General features: G+C 44.5%; 1 protein-coding gene across 1 annotated transcript in view; it reads left to right on the forward strand.

The window, feature by feature from the left end:
- The first annotated feature begins 856 nt into the window (after nucleotides 1–856).
- LOC149285139 (receptor-type tyrosine-protein phosphatase-like N) overlaps nucleotides 857–18,461 on the forward strand; it is a 28,691-nt gene continuing 11,086 nt past the window's right edge. Inside the window, exons 1-11 of the mRNA XM_089495681.1 lie at nucleotides 857–938; nucleotides 8,611–8,661; nucleotides 9,283–9,396; nucleotides 9,534–9,639; nucleotides 10,627–10,873; nucleotides 10,995–11,316; nucleotides 11,607–11,795; nucleotides 12,462–12,496; nucleotides 12,707–13,059; nucleotides 15,058–15,144; nucleotides 17,642–17,721. Coding sequence (XP_089351807.1) covers nucleotides 857–938; nucleotides 8,611–8,661; nucleotides 9,283–9,396; nucleotides 9,534–9,639; nucleotides 10,627–10,873; nucleotides 10,995–11,316; nucleotides 11,607–11,795; nucleotides 12,462–12,496; nucleotides 12,707–13,059; nucleotides 15,058–15,144; nucleotides 17,642–17,721 — 1,666 coding nt within the window. The remainder of the gene's footprint in view (nucleotides 939–8,610; nucleotides 8,662–9,282; nucleotides 9,397–9,533; nucleotides 9,640–10,626; nucleotides 10,874–10,994; nucleotides 11,317–11,606; nucleotides 11,796–12,461; nucleotides 12,497–12,706; nucleotides 13,060–15,057; nucleotides 15,145–17,641; nucleotides 17,722–18,461) is intronic.

An 18,461-nucleotide genomic window follows, 5' to 3' on the forward strand; every position in this document is an offset into this window, starting at 1 on the left:
CTGGAGATCGGCCCCATCCGGCCCCCATCTAGTCGCCTGTTTCTCCTGCTGTAAAGAGTCAGACCTTAATCAGACGTTGGTCTCGTCTTAGATTCAGGAGCCGTATGTCTATCCCATGCGTGTTTAATACCCTCACTGTATTACACTCTACCGCTTCTGCTGGGAGGCTGTTCCACTTATGAACCACCCTCAGTTAAACTTCCTTACATTAAATATAACACTCCGCCCCTGTAGGTTTAAATTATGAGTTTCTGGGACCTGATTAAAAGTTCACAAGAAATAAAACCGTGATAAACGAGCAGCTCATAAACATTTCCCAGTCCGCGCCAGCACAATTTCTTCCAAACTCCAGTATATTATTAACCGCAATGATGCCGGGAGAGGCCACAGATATAACGTAAAGAAATACTCGGGGAAAGAGTTAAAAGGGGGGTTGGCATCGCCAAAGGAGGCGTTACCATTTCCAGAAGTCCATTCACAGATTCTATAGGTTGCGGGCGTGTCCAGAGCGACGAGCGTCTTAGACGTTTAAGTGACAGGAAGGCCGAGTTTGTAGGTGTGGCCAGGCGATGCTCCTGAAGTTTCACTGGCGGGAGCGGAGCTTTGTGGGCGTGGCTGCTGGGTGCAGTCGCCGCTGGCTGTTGGAAGGCTGCTGTCCGCGGTGCTGAAGCTGCTTCTCCACTGCCCGAGGTGTTGAGCTCTTCCTCGGGTACCGAGCAACGCAGGGGGCGCCCTGTGTGGCCTGCGGTCTAGAGGGGGCCTGTCTGTACTGACTATGTCCCCGGTCTAAGGGAAAGCTGTGACCGGCTGAGGCCTGCACCCCATCGCCCAGACAGTGGCGGCCTCCAACGCCAGAATGAGGCTCTCCGCAGGGCTCCTTCTCTGCTTCATGCTCATCACCTGTGGCCCCTTGAAGAGCCTCGGTGCCCGCAATCACGGTGAGCTCTCCGGGGTCCAAAGGGAAATGGTGGGGGGCACAGGGTATTTCCTTAATTCCCTCGTCTAAGCATTCCTGATTTGGGGTTAATTGCACCTTATGGGGTAAACTGTCTTCCTGTATTCAATGCATTAACTGGACTAAAGCCCTGACGATCTATATAAATAGAGTCAGCTGCTGCAGAACCTCTTAGGTTCCCCCTTCCTGTTTTGGGGGGCAAATTAATGTATCTGGGCATTAACTCCCAGCAAAGAGATCTAAGGAAAGTGACTTAAACTACAGCCCCTTGTCAAGTAACGGATACATTATTATTATTATCATTATTATTATTATCATTATTGTTATTATTATTATTATCATTATTATCATTATTGTTATTATTATTATCATTATTATTCATTTTTATGTATATAACGCCAGCAATGTCCCCAGCACAGTCTATACATTCAAAGGGTCTCATAAACTAGAACCGATCGACTAAGATGACCTGATACATGAGCTAAAGAGGGCTTACAATATTATTAATTATCATTATTATTATCAATATTATCAATTTCAATATTATTTATTATCATTATTATTATTATCATTAATTATTGTTGTTACATATAAGGTTCCACATAGTTTATGGGAATACGGTTTTGCTGGATACATTGTAGCCAAAGTGGCAACCCTGGGCAGAGCCGTTTATTCCCCCCCCCCCCGCGGTGCACTAAGTACCAACCTGCCCGGCGGCAAATTTTGGTGACGCCAGGAAATGGTAAATCTCAGGAGCGTTGGATATACATTTTAAGGTGAAACGAGCCGATTTTACTCCAGGGACTGTGGACGCAATCAAAATGTCACTCAAGGCAGCGTTTCGATCGGATGAACAAAAGGAGGCGATTTCCGGAGGATTATTATTTTAATAAGCACTTTGTGAATGCAATTTTGGTGAATATTAGAAAAGGTGGTTTTTGGGGCGTTATATTGTAATTCAGTGATTTTTAACATGTATCGTTCTATTTGTACCAATAAGAGTCTGTTTGTTGTGTTACATGGGGGGCAAAATATTTACAATTACAGATCCAAACCCTTGATTTCATCATATTTCTTATATTTTTTTTTTACAAATAAAATTAAAATGTTCCCAGCCGTAAAAAAAAAAAAACCCCAAACATTTTTATTTACTTCGGAAGAATCGTATTCCTGGTGGGGGAAATTGCTTTGCAACAGATGTGAGCGGATAATGGTGATTGGTTACCGTAATGTTGCTGTATTAGCAAACATCATAAATATCGCCTTTTATCACCCCAAACGGCGCGTCTTGGTGTTAGCAACAGACCCTGAAGCGTACTAAAAAAATCATGTCGAGGTCTTCAGAAAACGTGTAATAGAAGAAGCGACGATTTCTCCTTTTTTTGGGGGGGGGGGCTGAAATGCTATAATTGTTTGTGAGGATTAACCCTTTCCATGCTTGGGTTTGGTTCTCGTGATGCTGAAAGAGTTAATATAAGGAGAGACGGATTTAGTCCTGAAAATCGAGTTATGGGCTGGAGAAGTGATTGATCTCTGTTGCTATTCTTGTTTCTGGAAGAGCTCCCGTATATCATCCGTTCTGTGTTCCGATCTCCATCGTTTTTTTAGAAATCGGTTATTATTGAGATTTTTTTTCCTTTTCTAGCGCTGTTGATGATGTACGTTTCTAGAATTGCACGGCTGTTTCTGGAGTTTATTATTATTGTTATTTTTATTTGGGTGAATTTCGGAAATGCTGTGTAACGACATTAGGTATTTCCTTAGGGGACCCATCAGGCAGATGTCTTTCTAGCAGCTTTAGAACCGGATTAAGATGTCACCGGGTTCCGAATTTAAGCTCCCCATGCGAGTGTTATTACATTTAATTGGCAATATTGCTTCGCTGCTGTGGACCCATAAGGAGGATCTTATTTTATCATTTACAATGTAGGTGTGTATATATATATATATATATATATAGGTGTGTGTGTATATATAATACTGTATATATATATATCTCCTGTAAATATATCAGTGTATATATCTCTGATATCTGCTCGTAGAACAGCATCTGTATGTACCTTATACCTTATATATACAAAAACACTATATCAGGAACTATATAAATATTTTAAATAAGAAGTTAAGTTATTATAGACGTAGAACAGCCTTTCATGTCATAGTTTGAGACATTGGAAGAGAACAATATTTTGTTACATTGACCCAAGATTATCACCCACTGTGTATACATCCCGTATATAGGTTACAATCGTAAGCACATAAATTGAGAACGAGCATTCACGCTTTTTCCGGAGGGCTTCTGTTTTAGCCAACGGATCGACCACATCAGTCATTACAAATTAGATTAACCGCGTGTCTCCATTAACGAAAAATATATATCTCCACTATTTCTATCATCGCTGCCGACGTCATACCCATTACATGGTTTGGCTCGTTTTACCTGTGAGATCATTTATGCTGCAGATGCACAAACTTGTTTTGATTGATGTTGAACCCACTCAGCATCCCTGTCTCAAAGCTAACAAATAAAAAAATTATTGGATCAGGGTTCAAGTCTCACATTAAGTAAGTAAATAAATATGAAAGTTTAAAGCCAATCCCTTCAGCATAACCTCCAGCTCTGTATACAGTAATAACCCCCCAAGGCTGTATACAGTAATAACCCCCCAAATCTGTATACAGTAATAACCCCCCAGCTCTGTATACAGTAATAACCCCCCAAATCTGTATACAGTAATAACCCCCCAAGGCTGTATACAGTAAGAACCCCAGCGCTGTATACAGTAATAACCACCCAGCGCTCTATACAGTAATATAACCCCCAGCACTGTATACAGTAATATAACCCCCAGCGCTGTATACAGTAATATAACCCCCAGCGCTGTATACAGTAATAACCCCCAACACTGTATACAGTTATATAACCCCCAGCGCTGTATACAGTAATATAACCCCCCAGCGCTGTATACAGTAATATAACCCCCCAGTGCTGTATACAGTAATATAACCCCCCCGGCACTGTATACAGTAATAAAAACCCCAGCGCTGTATACAGTAATATAACCCCCAGCACTGTATACAGTAATATAACCCCCCAGCGCTGTATACAGTAATATAACCCCCCAGCGCTGTATACAGTAATATAACCCCCCAGCGCTGTATACAGTAATATAACCCCGGCACTGTATACAGTAATAAAACCCCCAGCGCTGTATACAGTAATATAACCCCCAGCACTGTATACAGTAATAACCCCCCAAATCTGTATACAGTAATAACCCCCCAAGGCTGTATACAGTAATCACCCCCCAAATCTGTATACAGTAATAACCCCCCAAGGCTGTATACAGTAAGAACCCCAGGCGCTGTATACAGTAATAACCACCCAGCGCTCTATACAGTAATATAACCCCCAGTGCTGTATACAGTAATATAACCCCCAGCGCTGTATACAGTAATATAACCCCCAGCGCTGTATACAGTAATAACCCCCAACACTGTATACCGTAATATAACCCCCCTGCGCTGTATACAGTAATATAACCCCCAGCGCTGTATACAGTAATAACCCCCAACACTGTATACAGTTATATAACCCCCAGCGCTGTATACAGTAATATAACCCCCCAGCGCTGTATACAGTAATATAACCCCCAGCGCTGTATACAGTAATATAACCCCCAGCACTGTATACAGTAATATAACCCCCAGCGCTGTATACAGTAATATAACCCCCAGCGCTGTATACAGTAATATAACCCCCAGCGCTGTATACAGTAATAACCCCCCAGCGCTGTATACAGTAATATAACCCCCCAGCGCTGTATACAGTAATATAACTCCCCAGCGCTGTATACAGTAATATAACCCCCCAGCGCTGTATACAGTAATAACCCCCCCAGCGCTGTATACAGTAATATAACCCCCCAGCGCTGTATACAGTAATAACCCCCCGCGCTGTATACAGTAATATAACCCCCAGCGCTGTATACAGTAATATAACCCCCAGCGCTGTATACAGTAATATAACCCACCAGCGCTGTATACAGTAATATAACCCCCAGCGCTGTATACAGTAATAACCCCCCCAGCGCTGTATACAGTAATTTAAGCTGCAGATAAAACATAATTTAAATATTACTATATCCCTTATTATCAAATTAAACATTTAATACCCATTTTTCAGGCATTTAATTTATTTTTTAACTCTCATTAATAAGGTTTTGATTGGCGATTTTTCTAACCTGATTTTATCATTTTTTATGATTTTTGGATCCCATTTTGAATTATTACATGGGGTACCAGTTACCCCAAGCCTGGCAGCGGGAGCAAAGGGTAATTGGGGTTCCTGCCGGTCCGTCTGAATATTGCTGAAGAAGGATAGATGATTGTTCAGAATCTGCCGCTGCCGTATTAGAGGCTCTGGTTGTGTTAATAAAGTGGGTAAGCGCGTCCCTGTTCTCCAGAATGAATGTTGGACCCTCGTTGGTAATGATGAATGACGTTTGTGTGGCCCCTGGGGGGATATCTGTGTTTATCAGGAAGTAAAAAGTACTCACGAGGAATGTGACAGAATAGTTATGGCGAGCCAAGGAATGAGAAATGTTTGTGATTGGGGTCACAGGCAGTACAATACTGGGCACTTCCATCAGAAGTAAATATAAATATAAACCACTGTTCAAAAGTTTGGGGTCAATTACAAATTTCCTTGTTTTTGAAAGAAAAGTTTATTTTGTCCAGTAAAATAACACAAAATGGATCAGAAATCCAGCGCAGACGGGGTTAATGTTGTAAATGACTATTGTAGCTGGAAACGGCTGATTTTAAACGGAATCTCTTCATAGCCGTACAGAGACCCTTTATCACTCCCATCACTCCTGTGTTCCAATGGCCCTTTATGACTCCCATCACTCCTGTGTTCCAATGGCCCTTTATCACTCCCATCACTCCTGTGTTCCAATGGCCCTTTATCACTCCCATCACTCCTGTGTTCCAATGGCCCTTTATCACTCCCATCACTCCTGTGTTCCAATGGCCCTTTATCACTCCCATCACTCCTGTGTTCCAATAGCCCTTTATCACTCCCATCACTCCTGTGTTCCAATGGCCCTTTATCACTCCCATCATTCCTGTGTTCCAATGGCCCTTTATCACTCCCATCACTCCTGTGTTCCAATGGCCCTTTATCACTCCCATCACTCCTGTGTTCCAATGGCACATTGTTTTCACTGATCCAAGTTGAAAAGACTAATATTAATTAATAGTTAGAAACCTTTTTGTAATTATGTTATAGCCAGATATGTCCTTCTTTTCCATGAAATCAGCTGAGTGACCCCACACTTTTGAACGGTAATGTGTGTGTGTGTGTGTGTATATATATATATAGTTGTAGATATGCAGCTGTGTCCATGCGCGTGTACATTGTCCTCTGTGCCACGGATGGTCCTGGTGATCCAGCGCGTTCCAGTTGTGCCGATTCCCTGCCGTGTACAGGATTCGTATAAACACCCGCTTCACAACTGAATACAATTTACCCAAAAGACTGCAATAAAAACAAATGAGATTAAATCCAGCGATACGGTTTAGGTTCGGCAATAGCTGTGATATCTAGAAATGCGTGAAGGAGGGAAGAAATATCGGAAGGAAAGGAGAGAACAAGGACTGGAGGGGAAGGGCAAACTCGGTCAGTGGGTGACAAGTCTTCAGAGCCTAAATTCAGTAGCAGTGAATTGATCCGGGGTTAATTGATGAACTGATTTAAAGCCGGGCCTGGAGCGGGTCAGACATTGGCCTGCTTTGCGCTTCTATCATTTTATAATCAGTGGCAAACCTGAACTTGGCTTATTCATTGTCCTCTCCTCTGGGGCTCGTCATGAAGGACCCACAACCCCATCCCTCCAGAAGAAAGGAACATTTCAGACATGTATTCCTCAGGGGTCTCCTTAACCCCCCCCATTCTGACGATAGAGCTCCTATCTGTCGCCCGTCTCTGGGGGGCTTCCGCTTGTCCATGTTGTATGTGAAATGTATGATGAATCAGCCCGTGACGTTGCCTTCGCTCTTCCACCCCCTCTCCCCGTGACTCATCTCACGTCAACAACCCAACTGCCCTTTACCCAAACGCTCGTATCGGGGGCCGCCGTGTGCCGCTGCGCTAATTATCCGATGGCAGATCGTCGGGCGCTGATTCCGTCCCCCGTCACATTAAATAATGCAGCAGAGTCTCATTTCCATAACTACGTCGATACAATATTCATAGACAGAGCTATATTTATAACCCCTTTATAGCAAGCAGATGCAGCCTCTTATATAAAGCTGGGGCCAAAAACAACAACAAAGCAAGCAGAATATCTCAGGGTTTGCCCCCGAGTCGCTAGGTTTTTACCCCCAGTCTCAGGGAGACGGGCAGATTCTCAGCATCCCAAATTTGTCCTTTTTCTCACTACTTTACCCCAGCTGAAATCCCTGCTTGAACACAGGTGACGATGACTATTTTTACCTCCGACAAGGAACGTTTTGCGGAATCTGTGTTATTAGAACCTTGTAACGCATTCGGATATCTGCGATGGTCCCTGCCGGGTGATTATTTATTTTTGAAAGCAGATGATGTTTGATGTCAAATGAAATAATAAAACAGACGTCAGATCTTGAACCAGCCCCCCCCCCCCCCGGCATCTCTCCATCTGCTTTATGCGACTTGACGTTGGTGGAGAATTCATTTAATGATCAGAGACTGACGTCAGAGAGGCGAATCTCATCCGCGTCAAGCGGGGAGATGGAGAGGCTCCGCTGCGTTTAGTAACTCGAGCCCCTTCAGCCCTCGTCGGAAACACAAACCGGAATATTTTACATTAAAGGCTCGTCTGCGTGTTTTATATCGTCATACGTGTTCTATGCATTGTCAACAGCCTGCTTAACCACCTTTAGTTTTAAACACTCTATGGTATGGTATAGCTTCTGCTTCCTATAGGTACCCCTGGGGCAATTATTCCAAGGATTCTAGACCTAGGGGTACCAGGAGACTCAATGTTCCCGGAATCCCCTACAGCTGTCATTATTAATATATACAGAATATTGATTGAATATATAATATATAATATATCCAAAATGTGATGGACTGCAACTCCCATCTTTTCCTGGCTAAGGATGATGAGTGTGGTAGTACAGCAGCAGCTGTAGCCAATGGTTACCCGACTTTTAATTTACATTAAGCTCTCCCGATGATTTGATTTGATATTCGATGAATATTGATTCCTGGATGCTTGTAACGCTTATGAACTGCGCGATAAACCTGTCTCTGCGGCTGCGGGAATGAAGGGGTTAATACCGTGGCTCGGAGCCGAGCGCTGAACACGTATGGGGAGGGCGGCAGCCTCCAGATGGGGATAATGAATCTTTGTGGCAGGGCAGAAATAGGATGCAGAGAGTGGCGGGGAAGCTGAATGATTCATGTCTCGCAGTCACACAGCTGTCTCTCTCTCTCCTGCCGACGCTCCTGGAACTTGTACAGTTTTTTTGGGGGGGGGTTGTCTTTTATTTTTATGGTTATTATGTCCTCTGCGGTCTCTTATGGGGGATAGCAGAATACAGTCCGTGATTCCCAAATGGGGTTCTCTTTATGCCCCTGTTTTGAAATGTCTCTGTCCTCTCCGCAGGTTGTCTCTTTGACTTGAGACTGTGTTCTAAAGACGAAGTCTGTGTCCAAGGTAAGTGTATCCACCGTGCACAAAATTCCGATATCAAAGGGAAGGTTCCGTCTTATTTTAACTTGATACAGCGTCAGCTCGGCCCTTCTATGGGAGAAGCTCCCATGGGTTGGCCCCAAGGACTTAACTAAAAAACCACAGTGGCCGCACTACAACTTCACCAAGCAACATGTCCCACGGTGCTAAATGTATCCCCAAACAGCTTCTCTGTGCCATCTTAGCCCCCAAACAGCTTGTCTTTGTCTCTCTCCCTCCGTGCAGACTGATCCAGCATGCAGGAAATGGATGTGATGTCACTTCCTGCATGCTGGACGAGACAGATCACCCGATACAGACAATGCAGCGTGTTGGGATATGATGTCATATCCTGGGGCTTAGCATTGGCGTGGTGCATCTCGTACCAGTTAGTCCTGTTTCAAAAGATTACATGAACCACAACCAACCAGGCCAGGGTTATATTTTTGGCTCCAGAATCTTTAACTCGTTGCGGTGCGACATGCGGTGACGGTAATTATGTGTTGGATGTAAAACCCAATAGATGAAAAGCCAATATATGTGAATCTTTGCGATGTTTCGTCCCTCTGACATCATGGCGTCGATGTCCATCCTTTCTGCTTCTAGATGGTTTATTTGGCCAGTGCAGGGAGCGCTCGGAGAGGGACGTTGGCCAGTTCCAGGTGACGCCTGGCACATTGCAACAGCTTCAGGGGGTGCTACGCCAGCTTACAGCAAAAGGTATACAAATAGGCAACGAACGGAGAGCCAAGTCCAAGGTGCCCTCAGTTATAAAGATCAGGATGAGTGGAGGACCATGTATGGTCCATGGGGCATGGAGAATATGAGCTATAAACCTCCTCTCTCTACGGCCGCAGGGCTCTCGTGGAGGGATGACATGACACAGAGGGTCCTGGCTCACCAGATTGGAAGAATCCCGCAGTACAGACCCCTGGACCCCCTGGATGTGCTGGATGAGGAAAGGTAAGAGGCGCATCGTACATCGAGAGACGTGAGGCGGATGGGGCAGACGCTCTTCATCTCGAGTATCAATAGAACATTTATTGTTTATGGGCGCCGCGGGTGCCAGGCGGGGAGGTGAATCCTCAGTACCCTCAGCCACGGCTATATTTGTAGATTGTTAAGGAAGATTTGAAGGATTCTATCACCAGGGTAACCAGAAACAAACGCAGATTTAATATGAGCTGGAATAACCTCATGAGCGTTATACAAATGATACACGGCGCGTCTCGATTAAACACTAAAGCGTGCGGCGGGCGTTCGGTTGAATAACAAAGAGACAGTTACTGATTAGATGCCTTCATCAGGAGGACCGACGGTCACATCCCCCCCCCCCCCGCGCTCTCGCATCTCTCTCTCTCTGATGGCACAAGACTCGTCGTTATCAAAATCATCTCCATATCACGACGACGGCCCGCGTGTTCCATATCCAGTCATCATGACATAAACAAGATTAGACAAACACGGTATACAAGCATGAAAGATGGCAGGCCAAAGAAAGAACGCACAGAATAAACGTACAAACGTATTGGAATTCGCGCCAAGCACTCCAACCTGCGCCCAACAGCTAACAATCAAAATATAGTCAATGTATAGGAGGTGCAGAAATACACCAATAACCCTTGACAGAGGCTATTATGCCGAAAGGTTAAGGATCTGAATATACCTGTATACTGTAATGTGTATTATAATGTATTAATAACGTATATTTTTGGGGCTTATTATGTGTATATTCTAGCGTTTTTCTGAGTGCACCTCCTATACATTGATTATAAGGTGATTAGACATGCATCTGTAATGTTACAAAAACACCCCTATGGAATCACCTATACCGTGACACTGTGCAACATTATAATAGTTGTCCCACGGTATGATGTCATGTCACAGTTTTATCTTCAGTGCTGATGACATCTTAGTCTTTTTTCCCCCTCTTCTGTGGTTTTGTTTCAGGTCTTTAATGGCGCACGCTCCTGGACGGACAGCCCAGCGTCTTACAGGAGTCGCCCAGACCCCGGCGCAGAAATGGACCGGGCCGTCCGAGAAGCTGCAGTATTTTAGAGCTAGGCTGCCCTCCGCACCCCAAGAACCTGCTCTTCAGCAACACAGGCTTCCGGTCAGCGTGAAGCAGAACATTCCCCCGATGGTGGATCGTTACCTGACCTACTTCCTCCTGAGCTCCCAGACACCCAACTCACAGGTAAGATGTGCCCATGAGTACGCTGGAACCCCTATAACTGTCCTTGTCTGGTTCTTCGAAGATAAGCTAAATCCCAAGGGTAACGGCTGACTCTGCTCGCTCATTTCTCCTTTGCTCGCAGTTTGCTTACCAAGAGACACCTCGACTGAGGAACCCATCAAGGACCTTCAGTTCCCCTTATAACAGACCAGAGGGGTCCAGGAGACTCATTTATGGGAGATACCAGGGAGGACCAGAAGTTCCTCTGACTATTCATTTGCCTACTGAAAGCCACCATTCCTGGTCCGAATTAAGGAGGAAGATTCCTCGTCAAAGTGTCTACGACGATCTACCTGAGGATCTCGCAGACAGCTCTGAAGAACTTGAAGGAACAAACCAGATATCGGAAGATAATCAAGATCCTCAACCGGAGAGCAGAGCTGAGGCGGCCAGGACATTGAGAGGTAAGTCCGGTTATTTCTCCGAGTCGGTTCACGGGCACCAGGGACATGCTTCTCTGATGTCTTCGATAATATTGCATTTTATCAGAGAAACTGGTAGAAGCAGTACTTTGTCTTTACGACACCTGCTGGAGGTGAGAACAAGGTAAGAATTTTGTTAATTGTTTTGAGCATCGAATTAATCCTGAGTTCTGCCGACAAGGCGACTAAAACGCGTGATTTAGTCGGTTGACGTCTGTTTAAGATTCCCATGCTGTTCCAAGCGAATTAAAGATATTATCTGTCGTCTGCAGGTTCATCTGGGATCCAGAACATACCAGACCCTCGAGCCGTTCCAGAAACGCAAGGTGTCGAGGATGCCCTGAGCTTGGCGGGCGTCCTGGAGAAATATGGTGTAGACTTAAGACAGTTGAGTGAAACACAATTGGAACAGCTGTCTTCTCTCCTTCAGCTCATTCAGGCAGAACCCCAGCCGTACCCCGGTGAGTTTATAGAGAAAAACTGATAAACTGGGGGAAAGATACAAATAGATTTTTCTCTATTTAATTTTCAATTAGATTTTTGTTTTCTTAGCAATTTTCTGAGCTCCTGCTTCTATTTTTAAGCCTCTTTCATGAAGGGGAGAGAGAGAGACTTCATTCTTGGTTTCTACTGAAAACACTTCGGTTCCAAAACCTAGACATGATCAGCCTTATTAATAAATAACGTTCCGGTTCCGAGGTATTAGACGCGGGATGATTAGGAACATTCTATTGGTGGGGACTACTCCCCATTTAGAACTTTGCCTCGGAACCTTTATGAATATAGCCTTTGATGGCCATTGGTGTTCAGCTCTTCCATAAAGATCAGGAACAGCGGTCCAGCTGGGGCCCGAGCTAAGATAATGACTGACTGTATAGCCCCAAGGCTCAATGCTTACTAACCCGACCGGTACAACGAGCAATGGCTTTTGGCAAAAACATCTGTAATGGAAGCTTTTTGGCAGGGGCGGTGATCCCTTCGTGTTTCATGGAAATTATTATTTTTTTCTTTTTTAACAAATACACATTTTCATGCAAAACTGCTGAAAACAAAATAACTGTTCCTCCCTTAAAGGTCGATAAAACATAGTAGGAAATGGTTTAATACCAATTTCCTTATTTTTACAGGGGCAAGAAATGCGGAGAGGACCCCACCAAAGCGGGTAAGTAAAGATATCAATGGATGTAGAAATTAAAATTTATACCAGTTGAGGGAATTTGTAGATCAACGGCAAAAGCAAATTTGCCTCTGCGGCCGCTGCGGGCCACAGTCTCTTTGAAACCAGGTTTCATACATATAGTTATGTGATGGTTTCTGGCTTAGTGAATAACTCCCTAGCGTCACTGGTAATAGTGTCTCTGAATTCTCAAAGGTCTCTGAAGGAGAAATGCAGCATACGGCCGAGTCGGACCCCCAGTTTTCTGCCCCTGATGTCCCCCTCAAAAGCCCAGACACTGCTACTGCCACCACTACGCTGAGTGCCGGGCAACTGAGCCTGGATGTTGAAGGTATCGCAAGCCCAGAGGTTCCCACTAGCAGCATACACCTAGAACCAAATATCCAGAAGAAGACGGAGCGGTACGAGAACCTGCTGGAGGCCATCAACGAAGCGCGGGGAGAGAAATCCATGGAGAGGAAAAGTTACCACGAGAAGGAGGGCAGCTTTCCCACCCAGAGCTCCAGCAACGCGAAGGAAGACGTGGGATACATCGCCACCGACCACAAGTGAGCCTCCTCCTCCGCATTAGAGTCATTAACCTGCCCCATGCTTATTAATTATGATGGAGAGTAGAATAGACAGGGTACGGGGTTTAACTGGCCACATTTACATCTAAATATATTAACCCAGCGGGCTCAGCAATTAACCCGTGGTCTGGAAAAGTGCTGAGAGCCTTGTGTGGCGCGTTCAGTATTATTAAAGGTCTGTGTAAAACCTCTTCAGGTCATAAACTGTGATCTGAACTGTAGACTGTAGAAGCTGGCAAGGGGGCCATGATTAGTAAACGTGGCCCAGACTTGATACCAGCCCTAAGCCTAACTCAACTCTCTTGACCTTTTCATTCCCTTGTTTTCTGATACTGATGCTGTCGTATTATGAAGTCAGCGCTTGATGCAATCTCTGATGTCACGTAGGGGATACCCATGGCCAGCCCTACCATATAGGTGACTTAAGCAGCAGCTCCTCCATCTGGAGAAGCTCAGGGGCTGGTCCTGGTGCGGCTCCTCTCAGATTACCGACCAATAGGTGAGCAGAGGAGCCGCAGATGGAGAAAGCTCCATATAGAGATGACATGGGCACCAAGCATCCCTTTATTACAATCCCTGTGCCAGTGAGCTGCGGTGCCCCTCACATGATATGACCACAGTGTTGATTAACCCTTTATTTGTGCTTATTTAGGATACTGATGGAATTTAATGTTGTGCATGTTTGGAATGTTTGTTTATCTGATTAATGCACCATTTGTAACATCTTATAAGACGTTATAGGGGGTGCCACGGGATGCCAACCACAGGCATTCCAATTAACCCCTCACTAAGATAACAATACAGCTACCTGTTGGATATATTGTTAAGAGGCAGTAACAATACGTACGATTTGAAAGGGATCCTCATGGCTCAGGAGTGAGTACGTTCTCTTATTGTTAACGTAGCGTTTGTATTTTAAAGTTCTAACATCCGCCAAAGGCAGAAAAGGCGTTGGTGGGATGTTTTATGCAAGGTTTTTGTTTGTTCCTTGTGATCCCTTAGTGCAAATTACATTGGAATCCTATTGTCAGCCTGAGCTGGAAGTAACCTGGTTTGGCGGAGTGTGAGTGAGTGTGCGTGAGTGTGCGCGAGTGTGCGCGAGTGTTAGGCATTGCTTATAGCCGTGTGCGTTCTTTTATGAAGTTATTATGATGATAATTTGTGTACCTGGGAACTTTCTGAATTAGTTGACCCTGAGACTATTTAAATATTAACCCTTTAATGGCCGGTCATGCAGGTTCTATGTAGCAACTCCTCAAATGAGGTTAAGTAAATGGCTTTAATCCCGGTCCTCATGGAATCCATAATTTGTGATTATTTAAAGATCAATTTAGGTGATACACCTGCATTCTAGCAGGGATATGAACCATAATATACTGTTCTCAAAAACAGCAATTGGGAGTCTTATATATGAACCCAGCGGAGGGGAAAATAAAAACCTGTGACCCTGAGAATCTGCCCCTTCACCCAGAGACTGGGGGCAAAACCCCTGAGAGTTCCCAGGTGTGCGTATACGGAGTGGCAGCAATTAAATATGAGTGATGCACAATCCGTATAACAACTCCTACTGTAGATAATAAAATACGGCATTAATGAAAAGTTAATTGAAAAAAAAAAGGACTGTTAATATTGTCTGCGTAGGATTCAGGACTGATAAAAAAAATTTCATATACCTATCGTGGGTTAATAGTGCAGAAAATGGGTCCAAATCACTGTAGACACTGGCACCGTAGAATGAGCTAAAATCCCTGAAGCTTCCACCAGGACAATTGATTGTCTTCTTCTAAAGGCATTATGGACAGTAAGATGAAAGAGCAGGGGTGATAAAGTTAGTTTAATGGAAGAACTAGGAACCAAACACATTTTTCTCCATGTTCCAAATGTCTAGAATCCGTACCCGTTTTTTTTAAGCTGGTTAGTATCCTGAGAAGGGCCACAGCCCTGGGCTGACCTCCACCCCTCTCCCTTTTTCTTCAGGCCCCTGAGCCGGCAAAATGGGTCTCGACTGCTGGAAACTTTGGCCCATCGTGTCCATCTGTCCACTGCCAGCTTCATCAACATCAGGTGAGAATGACAACCTTCCCATGGGAGATAGAGAAGAAAAAACCCATCGTAGCACCCGATGCCTCCAAAGACGCAAAGGAATTAATACAACGAACTTTGCGGGGTGACATATTAAATATGTTCTACCTTTTATTATAGATGTACAGCGATATTGGGAATAAAACCAATTGGCCGAGCTTGTCTGCCCTTTTCGGGGGAAAAAAGGCCTTTTTTCTTCCATAATGACAACTGAATAAATAAAAATAATAAGGAGGGCGATTCTATAATCCAACCTGGCACTAAAAGTGGTAGAGCTGCAGTGGATACCAGATCCCGATTCTTCCTTTTCTGGGGCTGCCCTCCCTACGTGGGGAAATGCAGACCCTACTTTCCCTCTTTGGCCAAAGGCTGAGGATCCCATCAAAGAAGGATGGCAGCCAAAAGGCACAGCCAACTTCTCCTCACCAAAACCAAGTCTTCGATGACCCAGCTCCACAATGGAAACAAAAAAACCCCAAAACAACTGAAAATAGAGCAAGTGGATGTGAATTGTACCATAGCAGCACCAACCCATGGCTGGTGTTATAAAAAGTTCTCCCTCTATCCGCGAGTCAGTGAGTAGTTATAAAAGGAGTGGGTCCATCATGTCATTGGTGGTCTTATCTGCCCCGGCTATGATATGAAAAGTTGCATATTCCAAGGCCAACAGTAGATCAAATCAGGGTACACCAAGTATGATTTTGGCTTCAAGAACCTGTCTGCCCTCAAGATCTGAGGACAAAGCTTTTTTTTTCCTTTTGGGTATGTATATGAGCTTAGCCAAAAGGCCAAGAAACCCAAGAGTTACAGGTCCACCTTCCCGCACACCATTAATAGGACATGATGTTCAAGGAGGTCCATCATCGAGCTCACCTTAAAGCTTGCGAAGAATCAAAAAGATTCCCAAGATAAAGAATGCAACTCAAACGAGTGAGACATAGATAGCCTGCTCGATGGTGCATCTCGGCTTGGAGGGGTTTCATGTTTTAGCTCACGTGCGCAGTTCCTAAAAAGTGACCTCGCTATACATTAGAAAGGCTCATCCACAGTATGTAGGTCTAGAGACTAAATTAGATATTCTAATTCTACGTTTCTGCCTGTTTCTTGACTGATGACATCATACCTGGGAGGCTGTAAGAGATTTCCAATTAGCCACACAGCTGCCACAGACAAGGGCGAATATTTTTCTGTTGATTGATTGGTCGGTTCGATAAGGTGTGCATCCGGTCCTTGTGTTTTGGTCGAGTTGCTGTTTTGAAGTCATCGTGGGTGTCCGATAGTCCAGTGGGTGACTGAGTTGAATGCTGGGTCCATCAGCCCCGATGAGTGTATTGAGTCCTGAGTCAACTCACCTTAACCTTAGGAGTCTGATGAGTTTGTTGAGCCGTTTCAATGGGCACCCAGATCCTCCATTGCAGTTACTTATATCAGTAAAGGTATAGAGGTAAAGCTTGGTCCTCTGGCTTTAATGCTGGGATGGCGCTGAGGCCCTGAGGCCGCTTGGCGTCCCCTGACCTCGGTCCAGGTCACAGCCTGTGTGATATTAAGTTTAATTGTGAGGGTTAGACACGACACTTATGTTGGCAAGTTCACATGTGCGTTCATAGATCGTGTCCCCCTAAAGAAGGCACATTGAGGGTCTCATGCCCATTTTTCTAGGCGTGTGATTGTTTTTGTGTCCAATGAGAATTAAGGGATGACTTTAAGTGGAATTAAGTAATGAATAAGTCAAACATTTTCATTAATAACAATTATATCTGGTGAGGGTTTGGTCATTCAGCAGTACCCGGGATAATGATTGTAACGCTGTATTTAGTTATAGAAGTGTACATTTAGCAGGACAGGTGGAACAGCAGCTGTTGCAGTCCCCTACCACATTCCTCCCAAGTGTCCTTGTTCAGGAGGACAGTCCCTCTTTGAGCCTCAAATTTCTGTGTCCCTCTCTTTCCTCCCCCGATGCCCCTCTTTTCAGAATGTTTGCTGGGTAGGAGGGCATCACAGGGCTCTACAGCCCTAAAAACACCAGTAATGCGTAAATAAACTAGATTCGGCTTCTGTTAGGTGATTTCCTCAATTACAAAAATCACGAGGTCAGAGAGTCACAAAAAAATCCTTCACCCCCAGCTCATTACAAGGGTTATGACTCCCTGCACAGGCTGTTCTAGAATGTACGTCATACAAAAGCAAGTGTAATAATCTAATATCTGATCCAAAATATCTACCGAAGGCATAGAAGTCAGCAGAAAATTTGCAACGTTTGATTTCTCCGGCCTCGTACGCTCTATGCAGGACCCAACCTGGTCAGAAGGGCCGTATTGTCTCTGCGTAATGCATTAAATGGGTGGATTTGTCCAAAAGATTTTACTTCCTGGAGGAGCAGATCCTGGGGTTGGCTCTTCATAGTTTAGTCAATGTAATCATTTATTATTTATTGAATAAGCCCTGAGCGTCCTTTATTTCTCTCTCTCTCTCCCTTTAGCATCGTTGGACCTGCTCTTACCTTCCAAATTAAGCAGAACAGGCAGAATTTATCGCTGACGGATGTCGCAAGCCGCGCAGGTACGTGCATACGCAACCCTTAGGTGTGTAGAATCCAGAACGCATCTCAGAATTCTTAGATTAACATCCCTTAAAACCAACCTGTCACTCCCTACAAATCATACAAGCTACACACTAACCAACCAAATAAACCCGTGTAACAATGTATCATTGAAGCAGCCATTGTAACTTCCTGTTCCCCTCCCCATTAACTTATCTCTTCCTGTAAAGTTGCTGATTGTTGTTGATTGGTTTAGGCAGCCTTTGTAAAAGATGTGGGGAGGAGAAGGGAGAGAACTTCAGATGGTCCATGAACATTCTGGTTTTCATAAGCTGTAGTTAAAGCTTTCCTCCGAGCTGCTGACCACAACCATCAAGTCAAGGTTGCCCATCAGCGCTCCTCTTGGACTCAGGTCCTAGATGTCATGGCGGAAAGACCTTGATGCCATTACACTGGGCCATGGTTGGCATCAAGCTAACTCTAGATGGTGAAGATCTTCTTTGAGGTCACCCATAGAGAATACCGAATAACGAGGAGTCCGTATGCTACACGTATTGTAGTCTGCAGAGTATAATAGAGCGTTAGGATCGAGACGGGGACGTCGTGTTATGTTGGCTGATGATTTTTTTTATGTTCCCCACTGGAGACTTTTCTAAAGATTTCCAAAAACCCGGCGGAGACATCTCAGAAAAAGTAAATTCTCTTCCTCAAGCGAGGACTTTAACGTAATAACGTCCCCGAGGTCTGTTGGAGTGCGTCT

This window comes from Sceloporus occidentalis, unplaced genomic scaffold (assembly GCF_023333645.1).
Source record: "Sceloporus occidentalis isolate IW3139 unplaced genomic scaffold, rSceOcc1.0.p SCAF_83, whole genome shotgun sequence".
Taxonomy (NCBI): domain Eukaryota; kingdom Metazoa; phylum Chordata; class Lepidosauria; order Squamata; family Phrynosomatidae; genus Sceloporus; species Sceloporus occidentalis.